This window comes from Mustela lutreola, chromosome 13 (assembly GCF_030435805.1).
Source record: "Mustela lutreola isolate mMusLut2 chromosome 13, mMusLut2.pri, whole genome shotgun sequence".
In the NCBI taxonomy this organism is placed as follows: Eukaryota; Metazoa; Chordata; class Mammalia; order Carnivora; family Mustelidae; genus Mustela; species Mustela lutreola.
Window position 1 is genome coordinate 11,450,909 of NC_081302.1, and position 21,487 is coordinate 11,472,395.

Genomic DNA, 21,487 nt, shown 5'->3' on the forward strand with positions numbered 1-21,487 from the left:
TGATACAGTCCCAATCATATGTAATTAATATTATAATTTCTGGGTTATACACAAAGAAAATGAAATTGCTCAGTAATGGGGTATATGAATTTAAAACTTCACTAGAAATTGCCAAATTGCTTTACAGATTTTCCCGCCTGACTTAAACTCCCATTGGCAGTTTATGAAAGTTACCTCTTTACATATTTCAGCATGCTTTGGATTGTCAATTTATTGTTTTCATTTGCATTTCCTGTTGACAACAGCCACTCGTGCTAATTGGCTTTATAGATATTATTTCTGTGACTTGCCAGTTACATCTATTGCTCATTTTTCATTTGGGTTGTACATCTTTTCCAAAGTTATAGATGTGAGTTATTATATATTCAAGCTACTAGTAATTCCTTGTTAAATATTTATTCTCCCAGTTTATAGCTTTTCTATGAACCCAAACCAGTGAACACATGTACTCAATTTTCGTTCAGTCTTTCTTCTGTGAGTACCTTTTATTTTTATTTATTTTTTAAAAAAGATTTTATTTATTTATTTGACAGACAGAGATCACAAGTAGGCAGAGAGGCAGGCAGAGAGAGAATGAGAGAGAGGCAGAAGCAGGCTCCACGCCAAACAGAAAGCCCGATGCGGGGCTCGATCCCAGGACCCCGGGATCAAACCTGAGCCGAAGGCAGGGGCTTTAACCCACTGAGCCACCCATGCGCACCTGTGAGTACCTTTAAAAAAACATGTCTGTAACATATCGTAATTGTGACTACACTCCCCACACAGAGTTTTTAATGTGATTAGTCATCAACTTTTCCCTTTATCTTTGTGTACTTTAAGACAATCCTTCCTAACCTAGGATCATGATGATAACCTCTATATTTTCTTCTAATCATAATTTAGATTGTACCTGAACTGATCTTGTGTGTGACTAGTAACAGAGTTTCTCCCTTCATAGAGACAATTTTATCGGCATCATCTAATATTTCCTCTGGTTTGTGATGCCACAACCAGCATGCTTCCATGAATATCTGGTCTATTTCCATGTTTTCTGTGCTAGCAGCCACAGCACATTGCCAACCCCCTCCTCCACTCGGTCTTCTCAGCAAGTAACATAGTGAATTTGTATCTCCTACTAGTTAATTAGTTTTGTAAGCCTGTCACCTGGATGGTCATGTTTTGACAAGTTTTTTCAGATACTGTGAAGGTTTTCTGTGACTAATACTCCTTTGAGTACAGTCCTCTTCCCAAACAACTACAACTACCAATAAAACAGTTAATTTGCGGGGAGGGTATGTGCTTTGGTGAGTGCTGTGAAGTGTGTAAACCTGGCAATTCACAGACCTGTACCCCTGGGGATAAAAATATATGTTTATAAAAAATAAAAAAATAAAAATAAAAAAAAAACAGTTAATTTGCTATTGGTAGTGTTCAGTATCTTGGAATATCAGCGACATCTAGCCATACTGCCAAACCCAGCCATACCGTCAACCACTTATTAATTCTCTGCTTTTTGGCTGAAATTTGTGACCCTCCAAAGGGTCACAGTTATTGCTTGTTTTTTTACGTGATTGTTGGTTTTTTTAAATGCTTCCTACATATAAATTACATCACAAATAAACTGAGATTTTTATTAATATAAGGAAGCATTTCTTTCCCCATTAACTTCTTTTCAAATATGAAAACAATGTTTACTAACTTCAAATGCCATTTTGTTGTATCTACTGTAATAATTATATGCAGGTGTTTACATAAAATTACATAAAAAGTGGTACTTTTTAAAATTAAATATTTACTTTTGAGAGAGAGCGAGCGAGCGAGGGAGAGGGAGAACAGAAGCAGCAGGGGAATGGCAGAGGGAGAAGCAGACTCCCCACCGAGCAGGGAAAATGATGTAGGACTTAATCCCAGGATGCTGAGATCATGACCTGAGCCGACTGAGCCACCCAGGCAGCCCATTAAATGGTACGTCTTTTCCTAGGCGAACACCAATTCTCCCTGCCCCCTTGGGTTCTTAGTGCACTCCTGTGTGCTTTTCCTCTCTCTCCCTCTCGCACTACCTCACCATCCTTCTGATGAACACCTACTTCTAAGGGTGGGATGAAGAAGATAAATCAAGGAAGGGCTGATGAGATTTAAATGAATTGGCTTTAACTTGTATAAAGCCAAAAATGATGGGTGTTTCAAAAAGAAAGTATATTAGATAATGCAGAGACACAGAGTGAAGAGAAGAAAATGATTTCTAGATTTAAAAATGGGAATGTTGTTAGTAACCCTTAAGAAAAGTTTTCATTAAGGTGATGAGGAAGACAGACAGATGACATGGCTTTACGAGAAAAAAGGAATGCAGAATATTTTTTCAAGGCAGTTTGGTGGGAACATAAAAGAAATAAGATAGTAGAGGGAAAGATGCTTATGAGAAAAAGCTCTTTTTAGGATCTGGGAGGCCTTAGTATATTTGTAGGAGAGGAGATGAAACACACAAACAGAACACAGGGAAGGGGAGAAATAGAAGATGCCAGAGATTAAGAGGAATGTCTGAAAGGCAAGATTCTGAAGGAAATCACAGCTGACTTGTGCTGGAAAGAGACACTTCTTTAGTTGACAGGATGCAGTTTGAGAAAAGCATCGAAAAATCTGAATACAACATGAATGGCTGAGAAGCGCCATTCTTCACTGGAGGTAATTACCAAAAGAATCTTTATCCCAAACACGTAAAGCAATGCAACTTTCATTTCTGGCCTGCAAACGGAAGTACAGGTTTCTAAATTTAACCTTTGGCTTTCTTTGTTGCTGCTGATTGCTCAGAGGCTGGTTCCTGCCCACCAGAAGTCGAGAGAAGGGAAGATGGTAGGTTCTATTTCTAGGACCAGACAGCAATCAGATTCTCTATATCAAAAGCTATCCTCCAAAGGGTCACAGTTATTGCTTGTTTTTCTACGTGATTGTTGGTTTTTTTAAATGCTTCCTACATATTACTCTACTTAATGGAATACATTCTAAATAAAGTGGTAATAGCTTCCAACATTTTTTTATCCTTGAATTATAGTTGACATGCTATATTAATTTCAGGTGTACAACAGTGATTTGACAATGTCTATCCATTGCTCAGTGCTCACCACGATAAATAAAGTCACGATCTGTTATCATATAATGTTAGCACAACATTACTATGTTCCTTATGCTGTACTTTTCACCTCTGTTGCTTATTTATTTTACAACTGGATGTTTGTACCTCTTAATCCTCTTCCTCTATTTTGCCCATCCCCCTTCCCTCTCCGTTCCAGCAATCATCAATGTGTCCTCTGTATTTATGAGTCTACTTCTGTTTTGCTTGTTTATTTTCAGGTTCCACATATAAGTGAAATCTTATGGTATCTGACTTTCTCTGACTTATTTCACTTGGCATACTACCCTCTAGGCCCATCCATGTTGTCACTGATGGCGAGATCCCATTTTTTTTTAATAGCTGAGTAATATTCCATTGTGTGTACATGTGTGTATATATATTCATACATACACCACATCTTCTTTACCCCATTCATCTATCGATGAACACTTAGGTGGCTTAAAGGTGGCAATACTTTTGATAGAAATCTGAAAATGTTCACTTGCCTAAATTATGTTTAGGTGAAAACCTCTTTTTGTGACTTACATGGGCTATGAAACAGACTTTTAAGAAAAGGAATGTAACAGGGGCGCCTGGGTGTCTCAGTGGGTTAGGCCTCTGCCTTTGGCTCAGGTCATGATCTCAGTGTCCTGGGATCGAGTCCCGTGTTGGATTCTCTGCTCAGCAGGGAGCCTACTTCCCTCTCTCTCTTTGCCTGCCTCTCTGCCTACTTGTGATCTCTCTCTGTCAAATAAATAAATAAATAAATAAAATCTTCAAAAAAAGAGAAAGAAAAAAGAAATGTAACAATTTCTCATATCCAAAGATACTTTTTCCAGGGATGCCTGGGTGGCTCAGTCAGTTAAGCGTCTGTCTTTGGCTCAGATCATGATCCCAGGGTCCTGGGACCAAGTTCCACATCAGCCTCCTTCCTCAGCAGGGAACCTGCTTCTCCCCCTGCTTGTGCACGCTCTCTCTGACCAATAAATAAAATCTTTAAAGAGAGAAAGAGAGATACTTTTTCCAGATATGGCAATGTACTAGTCCATGTGCAAATGTTTATCAAATATTCAATTTTTATCCCTTTCTAAAAAATTAAATTCATTTTCTAGGGTACGTGGTTTAGAGACAGAGAAGATTTAAGACTTAAGAGATCAAAAATTTGGGAACTAAATTTTATGACTATGTAAGAAAGTAAGCATTGAAAAGTTACTATTACTTACCCAGGACAAAGAAATGATGTCAATAAAACATTTGTTTTCCACTTCTCACCTCCAAAGGCTGTAGAAGAAAACACACAGACTTATCTTCAAAGCAAACCAAACGGCCATATATGTCTAGCATTAAACAAATATTCAGACAGCACTGGGCACCCACTCGTAGAAAATCCCACTAGCAGATGACACACTAGCCCCTCCTCAGGTGATCTGATCAGAGATGCGTGTCACAGCACTGCCCTGGCATCATAAATCTAACATTCAGAGGAAGGTTGTCAAGACCAGTTCTCTTTTAATTTTTTTTTTTTTTTTTTATTTCAAAATAAGACAAACCTTTAAGCTCTAGGCCAGTTTCAATCCATGGGACTGAAAGAGAAAGGACACACTGGGGATTCTCATTGACCTTGCAGCCAGTTTCAGAACTGGTTATGAAACTAGGAACCCTCTCTTAACAAAGAAACAAACAAACAAACAAAAGAAATGCATTAAAACTAGGAACCCTCAGGCCTAAAGAGCAGCGCATTTAAATTTCTCCAGCAGGTCTACATCTTTAGGAATCCTCTTGCACTGCACCTCCTGGTAGGCAGGCGTGGGAGATCAGTGGGTCAGATCAGGTGACTAAGAAGAGTGGAAGGGTTTTGGCCACTTCATAGAATTTGCTTATGCATTTTTTAATCTTTGTTCCTAATTTCTTTTCCCCATTTAAAATTTTTTTTAAAAAGTATATAGAGTAAAAAAAAAAAAGAAAGTACTCCTCCTTCTTCCAGTCTAAAAGTTCAAGATGAAAATAAATAAATAAATAAATAAATAAATGTTGGAGATGAAACTGGCTGAGATATGACAACAGCTTTGATTTTTTTTTTTTTTTTTAAGATTTTATTTATTTATTTGTCAGAGCGTGAGCGAGCACGAGCACAGGCAGACAGAGTGGAAGGCAGAGTCAGAGGGAGAAGCAGGCTCCCTGCGGAGCAAGGAGCCCGATGTGGGACTCGATCCCAGGACGCTGGGATCATGACCTGAGCCGAAGGCAGCTGCTTAACCAACTGAGCCACCCAGGCGTCCCCAGCTTTGATTTTTTTAAGAAAAGTTTTAATAGTTTATAAGCAAGTGTAAGTACCACTTGCCCTACAATGAAATGACAAATTATATGTATATGATTTGAATTCACAGCATTACCGATAAACTACTGTGAAAGTATTAATTCTGGGTTTAACACAATTCCAATAAAAAGTCAAATAATATTTATTGAAACATAAGAAATGATGCTATAAAATGAAGTATTTTGCGACTGGGGCCACATGACAGCACCTCTCGGCAGGTTCTGCCTGACTCATGTGCAGCTGGGAGATCTGAAAGACGGGAGGAGTTAAAGAGTGCGGCGTCTGGGCCGAGCAGGAGAATAAGCTACAACTCCCAGCACAGGGAAGAGCATGGGGTGAGGTCCTCAGTCAGATGTGAAGGTACACAGTCTGATGGAGGAACTGAAAAAAAGCCAGCAGAGTTGAGAGAGAGAGTGCTGCACAGGAGGCAGGGGTCCAATTGTATCTCATATGCGTTAAAACACACACTGACACCTCCAATTCTCTGTCCTTTAGTGACAGATGAAAAGAAAGAAGAAAAAAAAAACCACTGACAAATCCACCAAGAGTAAAACACAGACACACATACGTATAGGACTTCATGTTTTCAGGAGAGCATTATATCTGGCAAGTCTAACTAATACTTCTATTTGGGGTTGGGTTTAGCCAACATCACTTTAAGGATGTTTATGTAACCCAACTGTGTTCTATCTCAAACCTTATTCACATCAACCTTAGCTCTGTCTCATCTTCCATCTTTTTTTTTTGGTGAGTACTTTCTCCCCCTCCAGTTTATTATTGAAGTATAGTTAACCTAGTGTTTCATTCGTTTCAGGTGTAGAACATACTGATTCCACAATTCTACACATTACTCAGTGTTCACCATTATATAGTCACTGTCCCCCTACAACAGTATTACCAGCTACATTTCAGATGCTGTACTTTCCACCTCCATGACTTATTTTACAACTGAAAGTCTGTACATCTTAATTCATCTATTTTGCCCAAATCCCACCCACCTCCTAACAATAACCAGTTTGTTCTCTGTATTTAAGAGTCTACTTTTCTCCTCTGCTTTTTAGATTCCACATATAAATGAAATCATATAAAATATTTGTCATTTACTCTGCAAAGGGACAATACTATTTATTTTGGTGTAGTTCCAATTGTTTATTTTCGCTTTTGTGTGCCTTGCCTGAGGAAACATATACATAAATATGCCACTAAGGCTGATGTAAAAGATTACACACGTTTTCTCTCTCCTAGGGGTTTACAGTTTCAGATCTCACATTCAGGCCTTTAATCCATTTAAAATTTATATTTGCATATGACTTAAGACAGTGGCCCTGTTTTCCCAGCACCATTTTAAAGACACTATCTTTTCCCCACTGAATACGCTTGCCTCCTTTGTCATAGATAAATTAACCATATAAATGTAAGTTTCTGGGCTTTCTATTCCATTCTACTGATCTAGGTCTACTTTTGTGACAGTATCACATTGTTTTAATTACTACAGTTTTGTAGCATTATCTGAAATCCTGGATTGTGATACTTCTAGTTTTGCTTGTTCTCCAGATTGCTTTGGCTATTCAGGGTCTTTTTTGACTCCATATACTTTAGGTTTCTTTGTTCTAGTTCTGTGAAAAATACTATCAGTATTTTGATAAGGACTGCACTGAATCAGTAGACTGCTTTGGGTCGGATGGACATTTTAATGATATTAATTCTTCTAATCCATGAGTATGGTATATATCTTTCCATTTGTTTGTGTCTTCAATTTCTTTCATTAATGTCTTACAGTTTTCAGAGCATGAGTTTTTTACCTCCTCTCTGTCACTTTAAATTACAGATTACCTAGGAGATCATCTCAACAGACTCAGGATTCCATGGCAAATGCGGGCATTTACTGACCCTGGCAAAATTGCTTTCCAAGTCATCTAGTTATATCCCATCCTTACCCTGTGGTCCTGATGCTTTTTCCATTGAACTTTATTTTACGTTTAGAAAGCAAGAATACAAGAGGTTGCAACTAATTATAAAAGCAAATTAAATTATGTCAGGGTTCTATAGCATGACCTCTCTTAAGAAAGGTATTACTATATACATTACTTATTTTAGCTAATAAACCAGTGATACTCGTAAGTATATTATCTTCCTTTATTAGTCTATATACATTTCTATGTATGTAGCAAATCTAAGTTGTTCAAACGTCTTTATGTCAAAACTTAAACATAAAAGAACAGAAGAGATGATGGATAAGCAGCGCCTAAATTTGCTTACCTCATTGTATAAACATTTTTTAACAAATAAAATCTAGGGATGGTCATCCATACCACAAGCTTCTTTTACATGAAGATATATACCTATAATACATATTATTTTAAGAAAATCACCTACTGGACACCTAGACTCAGGTGTAGTGACGGCGCAGGTAAGATTCCTGACCCGACAGTCAGGGTGGCTCTTACTTACACTTATAAAATCTGGCAGCGACATAGCCTGCAGGAGTGCCCAGAAGCACCCACAGGACCACAGCACAAGTCATCAGTGCTCCTCTGTTGGCAGGTGACAAAAATCCCAGGCAAGCAAAAACTGAAAAATAAGTGATTTTAAGTTATGCATTTTATTACTGTTTCCTTTCTGAAGTGATAGGAGACCCCTTTCATTTTTAAACAAGAAACCAAATACAATTTCATGAATACACTGTCTTACCATATGGCCACACTAAAGTGTAGCAATATTTTAAGGTACTTCATTAACGGAGTAATAAAGAAAGCAAACTCTACTTTGGATATTTCTTGTTAAGGTCCGTAAGACCCCAACTTTCCTATTATCAGGGAAGGCTGACTGGATACTCATGAGTGCTTTCAGCTCTTCCGAGTCAAGTATAGCTTGCTTTTTTTTTTTAAGATTTATTTTTTTAGAGAGAGAGAGAAGGGGTGGGGGGAGAGAGCATGAGTTAGGGAGGGCCAGAAGGAGATGAGGGGAGAGAAGCTGGGGGTGGGGGAGAGTCTCAAGCAGACCCCGTGCTGAGCAGAGTTGATCTGGGCTCGATTCCATTACCCTGAGATCATGACCTGAGTTGAAACCAGGAGTTGGATGCCTAACCCAACTGAGTTACCCAAGTGCCCTGTCAAATATAGCTTTTAAAAATTGATATGAATAAAGATAGTCTCACCATGAAATAGTCCCAATTTGTTCCCTTTAAAATAATACTGGGAGTGTCAGTGCCTGGGTAGCTCAGTTGGTTAAGTGTCTGCCTTTGGCTCAGATCCTGGAGTCCCAGGATCAACCCCCGAATATGGCTCCCTACTCAGCAAGGAGTATGCTTCTCCCTCTCCCTCTGCTTGAGCTCGCTCTCTCGCTCACTCTCTCAAATAAATAAAATCTAAAATAATAATAATACTGGGTCCTCTGGGGTGAAAAATACCTTGTAACATTCAGACACAAAAGACCGAATCTAATCAATGAATAAAACAAGAGAACAAAGATTTCATAGTACCATTAGCTTTCTGAACACAAGTTAATAAAGGACTTGGTCAATGATCTGGGGGAAATTCTGGTTTCTACCTTTCTTTAGTTGGTTGGTTTTATTTGTTCTTCCTTATATAACCCACCTGACTAATAAGAATAAAAATGCTATCTTATTATTTGTAGTGATTCCTGGCTTTAAGCTGGGATTCAGAAGTCATGACTTTGCTCAGAAAGAAATCTAAGTGGCATTCTAATCCCAGGACCAAGGAAGTTCCCAGTGTTTCCGAGGTGTACACAATCAAGCACATACCCACGCACACCTGATCGGCACCAACTGAGGGGCGAGAAAGAACCTCAGAAGTAGGAAACCAACCAGGGTAACTTTAGAAGACCTATCAGAATTTCAACCAAAGTGTATCCCTTTATTCTCCCCAGAACTGAGAAGTGGACTGTACTGAAGGAGAAAGTTCATATTTGAGCATTTAGAGAAAATGTTCCCTAGGCTCTCTGAAACCTTCCTTCCTCATGAATTCACTTTCTAGCAGACCCCAACAAGAACCAGATGATGACAGAAGGCAGCTCCCAACAAAATCTTCAAGCAGAATTTCATCCTGAAGCATCCACTCTGCTCCAGCTCTACCCGGGTCTCTGGGGATCTAATGCCTTCATGCCATCCTCCTGCTGTGTCCAAACCTCTGTCATGATGCCTTCTCCCAGCCTACCTGGTTCCGCATAATACTTAAGAATTCTAGGCCTACTCACCACAGCTGCATCTTCCTACCTAAGCAGATAAAGATACATGTTCCAGTTAATTGTCAGATTAGTCTTTAAAGTAAGCCTAGAAGTGTAACTCAGTGGTTCTCAAACTTATTCAGGTGCCCAACATTTGGAAGTGAGAAGCCTCTTTATAAAGCATTTATATAGTTCCATCATAAAAATGTGGAAAATTTTACTAATGTAAAATGACTTTAGTATTACATATTTAATATGCAATCAAACATAAGAACAAATGTTCATTAAAAAATTATTAAAGGGTCAGGGATTTCTGAATTCTTCCAGCAATAATTCATTCATTACTGTTCATCAGAAGGCACCAACTAAGGAAACATAAGGAAAATCAAAGCAAATTTCAGAAAACCCTATTCATAAACCTTTTTTTTCTCTTACAATTAGGAAAACTGCAGAAATAGTGTATTCCCATACAGCAGCCTCAGAACCACCCCTGTGGCTGATCTATAACTCTAAGGGCGGAGGAGGGGCTATTAAAAAAAAGTTGTCTTAACTGACAAAAATTTAATTAACAGCATTTCTTTTTTTTTTTTTTTTAAAGATTTTATTTATTTATTTGACAGAGAGAAATCACAAGTAGATGGAGAGGCAGGCAGAGAGAGAGAGAGAGAGAGAGGGAAGCAGGCTCCCTGCTGAGCAGAGAGCCCGATGCGGGACTCGATCTCAGGACCCTGAGATCATGACCTGAGCCGAAGGCAGTGGCTTAACCCACTGAGCCACCCAGGCGCCCAACAGCATTTCTGAAGATTTTCAGGGGGCACAGAGAGGAGAGGTGTGTGTGTGGCGCGCACATGTGTGTGTGTGGGAAGATCTCCCCTGACCCCTGTGTGTGTGTGTGTAGGAAGATCTCTCCTGATCCTTGCTAGTGAAAGAAAGGTCTTGCTTCCTAAATCCTTCCATGATGAGGAAGGTCTACAAAAAGCTTCCTGTCCCATTCCCTCTTCTCCTTTTTTTCTCAGTGGAAGCCAAAAACACCTTGGAATTCTAATCATACTGCTCCTGGTGGGGTGGCAGAGTCAACCTGCATGACCTTGGTTCCAAGCCACCCAGACTCAGACCCAGATGGCCTTCAGGTACCTCATCATCTTTGGCTCCAAATCCATGATAAAGGCTTGGTCTCTATGTAGCCGTAAGGGTGATATGAAGTCCGTTTACTGGCACAGCCAACCCTGCCTCCAAGTAACGTACAGCCAAAGCACTCTTAAAAGTGCTTTAAAAGCCAAAAGGACTCTTAGAAACAATCTGGCCTAGTTATACTTAGGAAAACTGGTTTCTGTGTTTTTTGTTTTTTTAAGATTTTACCTATTTATTTTAGAGAGAGAATGCTTGAGTGCGCAAGCAGGGGGAGGGACAGAGGGAGACCATGACCTGAGCTGAAATCAAGAGTTGGATGCTTAACCAAATGAGTCACCCAGGTGTCCCAGAAAACTGGTTCTCAAATATTATTTAGAAAAAGTATTTTCTACTTTTTAATTCTCACTGAATACTTACATAGAGTCACAAAAGTCATAATTAAAATCTGTGTTCCCGATCCAAGAAAGACTGAGAGCAGCATCCCTTTCCTTGGAGGACGGAATATATCACCATGAACTAGTTTCCAGCCAAATTCTTCCTGGGCATCCTCCTAAAAAGGGAATGAAGTTGTTTAATTGACATGTGGTATCACCAGGACAGCTAGACAGTTTGTTCATTGGTGAATATGGTGATACAGAATTTTTTTTTAAACTTAACAAATGTTAGTATTTATTCCAAATCCAAAGTTTTATGAAGTTTGCCTCCTAGAGGTATAGTATAGTTTTTCTGAATTGCTTTTAAAAAAACGTTGTATGTTAAGGTCTATAAGAATATATCGAGAAACCTCAAAAAGATAAACAAAACCATGTGATACTTAGTTCTAGTCAAGTTTTATGATCCAACTCGACTTAATTTTTACTCATACCCTACCCTTCTTAGTCTACATTTACTAATCTCCAAAATGAGTGAACGGTATTAGGTTTCACAGCTACTTTGCTGGGTAGAGTAGACTTAGCTATGAGCATATGAGTAAGTCTGCCACCAGCCCTAACTGCTCCCCGGATCGCTAGACACACATACACAATTCCACCTGGTTGTGTAATAAGCATCCTGAACTGAATTATCCACAACTGAATGGATTCCATCTCCCTACCTATACTCCTTCTGCAGCAACAGCCCCTACCCCTGGTCACCTAGTGGTAAAAGCTCCATCTTGCCAGCCCTTTGGTTCCCCAAACCTTGGAATCCTGCTTCATTCCTTCCTTTTTTTCACACCTTGAATATAGTCCTTAAACAAATCTTCAGCTCTGCCTCCAAAATATTTCAGCAAAACCCAACACTAGCCCTCGGTTCAGGTCATCACCTCTTAGCTGGCTACCGCAATATACGCCACACTGACCTCTGAGTTCCTGCCCTTGCTTCTATTCTGCTACTTCTCAATACGGCATCCAGCAGGGTCCCTTAACCAACTGGGTGTTTTGGACCAAAACACTGGGTCATTTGTTCTCTTTCCCTCTTCCACCTTCTCCACAGTCAACCAGGCCATCAGTATTTCATCCCACCTTCTAAACTACCCACTGTATCTGTCTGTCCAGCTCCTTTTTTCTTTCCTGCCACCATCCTATCTCTGGGAATCCCATAACCACCTCTGGACTGGTTTCTGTACCTTCAATCTTGCCCCGCTCTGAATGATTTTCACATAACATTCAAAGTGATTTTCTACATCACAAACGTGGCTATGCGGTGCTGTTTCAAATTCTTTAGGAGTTTCCCTGTGACCTTCAAATGCTGCTTACAAGTCCTTCAAACTCTGGGCCCTGTTACTTTTTCAGCCTCATTTCTCAACATTTCCTCAGGATGCATCTCTACCCCAAGTTCCCAAACTTCTATCTTTGTGAGCAGCAGACAATGCTATTGATAATGTATTTTTTAGTAAATATAAATCAACTGAAATTTGAAACATGGAAACTTTTATACAGGTACTTATCCTGTTCTTACAATGGTAATATAAGACAACAGTAAAAATCAAAATACTTCCATATACACCAGAGAATTATACTCTACTTGGTCATTTTTGAGGAATGTACAAAATTGAAATTTTATTAAAAGTACATGGGTTCTCCTCTTACACTGTTGGTGGGAATGCAAGTTGGTACAGCCACTTTGGAGAACGGTGTGGAGATTCCTCAAGAAATTAAAAATAGAGCTTCCCTATGACCCTGCAATTGCATTACTGGGTATTTACCCCAAAGATACAGATGTAATGAAAAGAAGGGCCAACTGTACCCCAATGTTTATAGCAGCAATGGCCACGGTCACCAAACTGTGGAAAGAACCAAGATGCCCTTCAATGGACGAATGGATAAGGAAGATGTGGTCCATATACACTACGGAGTATTATGCCTCCATCAGAAAAGATGAATACTCAACTTTTGTAGTAACATGGACGGGACTGGAAGAGATTATGCTGAGTGAAATAAGTCAAGCAGGGAGAGTCAATTATCATATGGTTTCACTTATTTGTGGAGCATAACAAATAGCATGGAGAGGAGAATGGAGTTGAGGGAAATTGGAAGGGGAGGTGAACCATGAGAGACTATGGACTCTGAAAAACAATCTGAGGATTTTGAAGGGGTGGGGGGGTGGGAGGTTGGGGGAACGAGGTGGTGCGTATTAGAAAGGGCACGGATTGCATGGAGCACTGGGTGTGGTGCAAAAATAATGAATACTATTATGCTGAAAAGGAATTAAAAAAAAAAAAAGTACATGGGTTCTGAGGGGCTTGGGTGGCTCAGCTGGTTAAGTGACTGCCTTCAGCTCAGGTCATGATCCCAGGGTCCTGGGATCAAACCCTGCATCGGGCTCCCTGCTCAGAGGGAAGCATGCTTCTCCCTCTCCCACTCCTCTGCTTGTGTTCCCTCTCTTGCTATATCTCTCTGTCAAATAAATAAATAAAATCTTAAAAAAAAAAAAAAGTACATGGGCTCTAAATGGATAAAATAAAATTATATTAGGGCCTGGCTTCAAAATAAGTGAAAGAGAGGAGCTGGTGGGATTCTAAAAAAGACTAAACATGAGCTGAGAACTGTTTGATCACAGTGATAGGTATACTAATCTCTGTGCTTCTGTGAATGTTTACATAAAAAGTATGAGGGGGAAAAAGTACATTCACCTCTTCTTTTAGGTGGCATAGTATTACAGACGAGAGACATTTCTGATTACTTTTTTTTATTTTTTTTTTTTTACTGAAAAAGCAGTAAAAATTTCAGAGTTAAGTGAAAACTAAGTTTCCCATAAAGGGCCAAGTCCCCCTTCTTTGGAGAAAACAAATGTGACTAGTTTCTTATTATCCTTGCAGAGATACTCTACTTATACATAAGGAAATGCATGAATACCTTCTCTCATTTTGCATGAATGGTAGCATATTATATGCATTATTTCACACCTTGCTGTTTTAGTCTAATAGTATCATGGAACTGCTTCCACTTTTGTAGATATAGAATTACCTCATTCTTTTTAATGATTACACAGTATTCTACTGCAAGGACATTCTATAATTGATAAAATCAGTCCCCTATTAATGAGTATTTGTGTTTCTTTAAAATCTTTATAGTTATTATAAGGAATAATATCGTTTTAAAATAAAAAATAGCAATAGTAATAAAAACCTTTGCATCCAAGTTAGTTTCTAAGAACTGAATTGTTGGGTCAAACTATTTATATTGTAAATGAATACTGCCAAAGTGGCTTTCGTAAGTTACACCAATTTACATTCTCATAAACTATGTATCAAAGTGCTCATGTCCTCAATCCCCAACACATGATCAAACACTTTAATTTCTGCCAGGGTGCCAGAGGAGCAAACGACCTTGCACTGCAGTTTTATTTTGCATTTCTCTTATTATGAATGATGCTACAACTTTTCCTATGTTTAAGAACCATCTGTGTGGTGTTTTTTTTTTTTTGTTGAAGATTTTATTTATTTGTCAGAGAGAGTGAGAGAGAGAGCACAGGTGCACACAAGAGGCAGAGCTGCAGGAAGAGGGAAAAGCAGGCCCCCTGCCAAGCAAGCAGCCTGATGCAGGACTTGATCCTGGATCCCAAGACCCTGAGATCGTGACCTGAGAAAAAGGCAGATGCTTAACTGTCTGAGCCACCCAGGTGTCCCTTGTATTTACTTTTAATGGACTCTCTTTTCATGTGCCATGCCTCGCTTCTTACGGGGCTGCTGATTGTTTTCATAACGATTTTAGACTTCTTTATTTATGAGGAATTAACTTTTTGTCTGTGACATGTGTTAAGTATTTTCCTATTTGACTTTTTAATGGTATTTCTTCCTATTCAAATTTTTAAAACATGTAATCCTAGAGCAATCATTTCTTTTATAACTTCTGGCTCTCTGTGGTACTTAAAAAATTCTAGCCTTCTCCAAGATTTAAAAATAACTTCTCATGTGTTCCAGTATTTTATAGTTTTACATTTTCATTTAACATAAGGAATAAGGTTGGAATCTACTTTATTTTTTAACCAGATGGCCACCCACTTCATCCAATACTATACATCAAATTTGTTTTTTCTCTGCTGACACACTTTCGCTATCTCCAAATTTAGACTATTATTATAAACAGAAAATGTTTACTTGGAATCTTTTTGTTCACCCATCTTGCTAAATATCTCTTTAGGATTGGTTTTTATTTATTTATTTTCTGCTGAAGTACTTCTATAAAAATTTCTTCGGGTCTGATCGATCAATGGATTGACTGATTCGCTGCTCACGTTTACTTCTACGGCTATTCCTTCAGTAATGGTCTGTGGTGCACTACTTCTGTGCACCTGAAAAAGGTCTTTCACCCTTATTCTTGAAAGATACCTTCTCTGGGTACATGATTCCATGTAAACAGTTAGTACCTCTGACTGATTAAAGATGTTTTATCTCTGAGCTTCCATTTCCAATTTAATTGCTTTTCTTTTAATTGTTTCCCCCTGCCTCTGGCTGATTCTAAGATCTTTTTTCCTCTGGTGTTCTATGGTTTTGTCACGGTTGATTTAGATGTGGATTTCTTTTTATTTCTTCTGCTTGGGACATACTGTGTTTCCTTTGTCTAAATATTCCTCTTATTTTTTCAGACACTTTATACTCATTTATACTCTGTAGTTAAGAGTTGGTAGTATCTGAAATCTTCGGGGTGGGGGGTTCTAAACTTGTTGTTTAATGTAGATTTTTGTGCATTTCTAATAGATCACTTTTTAAGATTGATTTATTTATTATAGAGAAGGGGGGTGGTTTGAGGGAAGAGGAAGAAACAGACTTGGGAAAGCAGACTCCCCGCCAAGCACAGAGCCCAACATGAGGCTCAACCTCATGACCCTGAGATCATGACCCGAACCAAAATCAAGAGTCAGATGCTCAACCGACTGGGCCACCCAGGCGCCAATTGGGGGAATTCTACAAACCTAAATTTGGGAGACTTTACCTCAAAGGATTTTCTACCTGTTTCTGACAAGAATCAGAAGGCACTTACTAACCTAGAATCATTTTTCTCCCCTTCAAGAATCCATGCTTAATACAGGAGGAGACAGGTTAATTCCCTTGTACTGACCCAAGGTTTAGTCTCCCAGTTGGTTAGACACTTTATGTAAGGACTGACTCAAAGGAAAACTCCATCCTCTTGTGCCTGCATTGCTTCCTGCTCTGGTCTCAGCTCACTTTTGCAGGGGGTAGGTTAGAGTTGGAAGATAATCCTTGGATACCTTTATACCTATCATGAGCCCGGCAATGCATCAAGGAGGCTAGTACATCAAAGAATGACTCATCCACCCATTCATTCAACAAACATTTACTGAGCACCAACTATAAAGGCACAGCACTGTTTAAAACACCAGAGATACTACAGTGAGTAAAACAGAAAAATCCCTCTTGAATATGTATTCATACTGGGAAGCCAGATAATTAATGAAATAAGTAAGTAAAATATAGAGTACATTAGACGATGGTAAGTGCTCCAGAGAAAACTTAGAAGGTATAAATGTGTATGGGGCCATGGAGGTGTAATTTTAATCTGATGGTCAGGAGGGTCTCACTGGGAAGATCCTATTTCAGTAATGACTGAGTAGGTCAGGGAGCCATGTAAATACATGAGGGAGTAAGTAACATGTGAGGTGGAGAAAAGCAAGTGTAAAGGCCGGAGGTGTGAGAACATGCCTGACACATCTGAGGAACAGCAAGGAGGCCAGTATGGCTGGAGCAGAGCTCCAAGGGGGCACTACAGGGCCTACAGATCATTGTAAAAATGCTGGCTTTCGGGCACCTGGGTTGCTCAGTCGTTGAGTGTCTGCCTTCCGCCTAGGTCATGATCCCAGGGTCCTGGCATCGAGTCCCACATCAGGCTCCCAGCTCAGCGAGAGCCTGCTTCTCCCTCTGCCTCTCTCTCTCTCTTTCTGTCTCTCATGAAAAAATAAATAAAATCTTAAAAAAAAGACTCTGGTTTTCACTCTGAATGAAATGGGAAGCCACTAGAGGCTGTGGTCAGGAGTCAATGACCTAAATTATGCCTGAACAGACTTGCTCGGACCACTACAGTCAGGGAAGGAAAAAGAATGGGAGCAAGAGAGGAAGCAAGGGTGCCACGGCCTCTCAGCTCCCACAGCACCTTGGTACAAATAAAGGAGAAAATACCACTACCTCATCGATCACTTGAAATTGCCAATTATGAAGAGTATTTTGAAATTATTTTAATAAAATATTTAATAAAATAATCAGTAAAAATAATGGAAAAGAGACTGCAGCATAAAATGCTTAAAAGCTTATAAACATAAATATATTCTTTTTCCAATTAGGATAGAAAAATTATGGGGAAAAGGCTAAGAAGTTGGGGAAAAGAAAGCAATGAAATCTGAGTGTTTTGTATCCATTACAAGTCACTAGGAATTCTTGTGGAATTTTATTAAAGAGCTGCTACACAATAAAAAAATATGAAAGGTATATAACATTATGTAAGAAGTGTTTTGAGAATAAATGAGATTGGGTCATTAAATTACTTTGAATATATCAAAAGGTTGAAATCATAAAATTCAGTGAAAATTAATTTAAAAAACGTTAAACACACACAAAAATTGCTTAGGAGTTATTCCACTCAACTTTGCTGTTTCACAAGCTGGGTGCAGGCTGGGAATGGAAAATCTAAGAGTTGACAGCACGTACGTGAGAACAGGGACAGACCTGGAGCTGTGTGCCTACACCCACTCTGCCCCAGTCCACCAACACAGACGGGGCCGTCAGCAGTGCAGCTCTGAGTGCTGGAGCGTGACACTGCTAGAGAACACCAATTCTTAAGGATCATTTTCTTATTTGAAAAGGTGAATTCAAGGTAACTTTTTAGAAGAAAGATTCTGTCTAAAGCCATTATTTCAACTTTTTCCAAAGAACAAAATAAAGACTATCCTTAGCAGACCAAAGAACAGGTCAAATGTTTCACTCACTGTAGAATCCATCTGATTATATCTGGCAATATCTTTATGCAGTGTCCGTAGCATAATCATAGCCACCATTCCAGACAAGAAGAGGACAATGACCAGGGAATTCATGATGCTGCAGAAATAAACATTTCAGGATTAATCTGTAGCTTTATTTCCTTTTAAAAATATTTATTCAGTAACATTAAAACAGTATTGATCACAATCTAAATTTGATCTAAAATCCAACAGATTCAATGAGCTTTGTTCTGTGTCCTTCTAGTGGATACAGAACTTTATATACTTATCATAATAATCTTACCATAATCCGTTGAGGACTAGAATTTGTCTGTAGTCCACATGATTAAGTACTATGCCCAAATAAATACACTGTAAGCTACAGGGACCAACAAAGGTCGGTGTCTTCAAGAAATTTATGACACAGACATTTACTCTGTTAAGTTACTGAATGTCAAAAGGTAGTCAACAAAGCAGAAAAAGGAGAGTGATGGCACATGAACAACTCTCCAGATAAAAATTTTGAGTCATGCTTTGTTGATGATGATGATGATGATAATAATAATAATAATAAAAATAGTCATAACATGAGCAGTGGCTTCTTCCATTTCAGGTAAGGTGCTCAAATGTTCTGTTTCACTCATTCTCCTTCTATCCACAGGGACAGTCTCTCATGAGGCAGGTATTTCCAGATAAAGAAACAGACTCTGAATAAATGGGTGCCCTGGCCTAATTCGCAGAGACCTGGCCAGGACTGAACACAAGTCTATCCAATTCAAAAGTCCAGACTTCCGGAGAACTAGAGAGAATTAGAGAATGAAGGATATGTTCAAAGGGACAAAACATAGAGTAAGCCAGAGCATGAAGTGGATTAACTCTGTGTTCTTACCTAAACCACTGAATGTGGGTATGAGGCATAGATTCCAGAATATAGTCCCATCTAGATGCCCATCTGATGTTTTTATCTTCCTAAGGAGATAAAACAAAACTCTTTAAATAAGCATTTGCTGACAAAGTATATTAATAATCCAAACACTTCCACTCATAGCTTGACCTTCCATTCAGTTAACAAATATAATTTCTCATTATCATAATTTGGATTAGTCATGAGTTTCAGAGTTTAGCTCTAACTCAAGTCTTTGGAAAATCAAAATGAGATTCAGCAATAACAAATAATAAAAGTTCCTAAAAGTACCTAGTTACCTGTATTTTTTTTAAAGTCTTGCTTTAAATTTTAACTAACAAAAGTTTATTTTAGATATTAAAACTCAGAGCTGTACTTTTTAATTTTCTTTCAGAAGACTGAGTGGTAGAACTCCTGTTTTATTCTCTTTGATGCCATCTATTGATACTTATGAGACACCAGAGTCGCACTGAGCATCTGGCAGGTGTCACCTGCAATGAGCTCTTACTACCTAGAAAGAAATTTTATAGTGTTCATTGCACTAGGTTTGCAAAATGACTATATGGGGAGAGTAAACATCACAACTATACTTTACCACCAAAACAGTTTATTAGAAATAGAGGTGGAGGGGCACCTGGCTGGTGCAGCTGGCTAAACATCTGACTCCTGCTTGTGATCTCAGGGTGGTGAGACTGAGCCCTGAGTCGGGCTCTGCACTCAGTGTGGAGTCACCTTAAGACTCTCCCTCTATCTACCTCCCTCCACACACACATGCGCTCTCTCCCCCTCAAATAATCTTTTTTTTTTTTTTTTAAGATTATTTATTTATTTGACAGAGAGAGAGATCACAAGTAGGCAGAGAGGCAGGCAGAGAGAGAGGAGTAAGCAGGCTCCCTGCCGAGCAGAGAGCCTGATGTGGGACTCGATCCCAGGACCCTGGGATCATGACCCGAGCCGAAGGCAGAGGCTTTAACCCACTAAGCCACTCAGGTGCCCCTCCCCCTCAAATAATCTTAAAAAAAAAAAAAAAAAAAAAAATGTAGAGGTAAAACATTGCCTCAGATTCTCATAAAGTGAACTTTTACTTTCCTCCTAAGAAACTTCTCAATTAATGAAAACACTCCCTTTAATTCCCTAAGAACCTATATAAATCATCCACTAACAGGAAATTCTCCATTGAAGTTTATACTAATCCGGACTTTAAAATAGTGTTGCTTTTCCAAATGCTTGCTACACAAGTCTTTGACATTTTCATACCATTCTCTATGCCTATTTTCTACCTTTAATCTTTTATGTATCTCTTCTGACTTAACATTTAATCAGGTTCAATTCTCCAATTTACTCTACTTCTCATTTAAATGGAGACTTAGTTTTGAGTGCGATTATGTTGCCTGGTGCACTGACAAACTATTCCAAATCAGCTCATTAAAAGCTTGTCTATGTGGCAAGGTTAATCATTAATATTTTTAATTAGTTTAAGTAGTATGAATTTAAAATCAATTTCTTGAGTTATACTAGAGATACAAACAAACTCACCTGGAAGCTAACAGAGTAAGTATAGGCAATTTTGATCTCTCCAGAAGCCTTGTTACTTATATCCATGGGGGGTCCAGAGCAGTCTGGTTTATCTATATGGGTATGCTTGAAGCTGCGGGAAGAAACATTTTGGCAAGATGTTGATAAAGTACAGTTTTAAAAAATGAAGTTAAAGACTACAGATTCTGTACATATTTTACCATGCTACTATAGTCAAAGGCAAAACTACTCATGTCACATTTAATGGTATATTTATTTATATGCGTAAGGAACTTAGTTACAAGTATGTGTAAGAAATTTTTCAAAATTTGAAACAAACTTTTAAAAGCACTATACCTGAAGAGCATTAAATATCTTTAAAAAGGGGGCACCTGGGTGGCTCAGTTGGTTAAGCACCCAACTCTTGATTTCGGCTCAAATTATGATGTTAGGGTCCTGGGATCAAATCCCGCATATGGCCCCCTACTCAGTGTGGACTCTGTTTCCCTCTCCCTCTGTCCCTTCCCCATTTCACACAAGTGGGCTCTCTCTGAAATAAATCTTCATAAATAAATAAATATCTTAAAAAACAAACAAACAAAAATAAACACTGAGGGAGTTTAAATTAACTGTCCTCTTATAATGGAATGCATTTTTTTCTGAGAGACCACATGTTAGATGGGGGAAGGGCAGCGAGAGACGGAGAGAATTTTTTTTTTTTTGAGAAAAAAAATTTTTTTTTAAGATTTTATTTATTTTATTTTGAGAGAGAGAGAGAGTGTGTGTGCTGTGAGAGCAGGAGGAGGGGGAGAGGGAGAGAGGGAATCTTAAGCTGAAGACTCAGCGCTGAGCATGGAGCCCCACGCAGAGCTGGATCCCATGACCCTGAGACCATGACTTGAGCTGAAATCAGGAGTACCAGGCTCAACCAGCTGAA

At 38.8% G+C, this 21,487-nt stretch overlaps 1 protein-coding gene across 1 annotated transcript in view; it reads right to left on the bottom strand.

The window, feature by feature from the left end:
• TM9SF2 (transmembrane 9 superfamily member 2) overlaps positions 1–21,487 on the bottom strand; it is a 59,758-nt gene that overhangs the window by 10,307 nt on the left and 27,964 nt on the right. Inside the window, exons 7-12 of the mRNA XM_059143959.1 lie at positions 20,572–20,683; positions 19,021–19,100; positions 18,141–18,249; positions 11,139–11,271; positions 7,857–7,976; positions 4,312–4,369 (exon numbers count right to left, since the gene is read on the bottom strand). Of these exons, the coding sequence (XP_058999942.1) occupies positions 4,312–4,369; positions 7,857–7,976; positions 11,139–11,271; positions 18,141–18,249; positions 19,021–19,100; positions 20,572–20,683 (612 nt within the window). The remainder of the gene's footprint in view (positions 1–4,311; positions 4,370–7,856; positions 7,977–11,138; positions 11,272–18,140; positions 18,250–19,020; positions 19,101–20,571; positions 20,684–21,487) is intronic.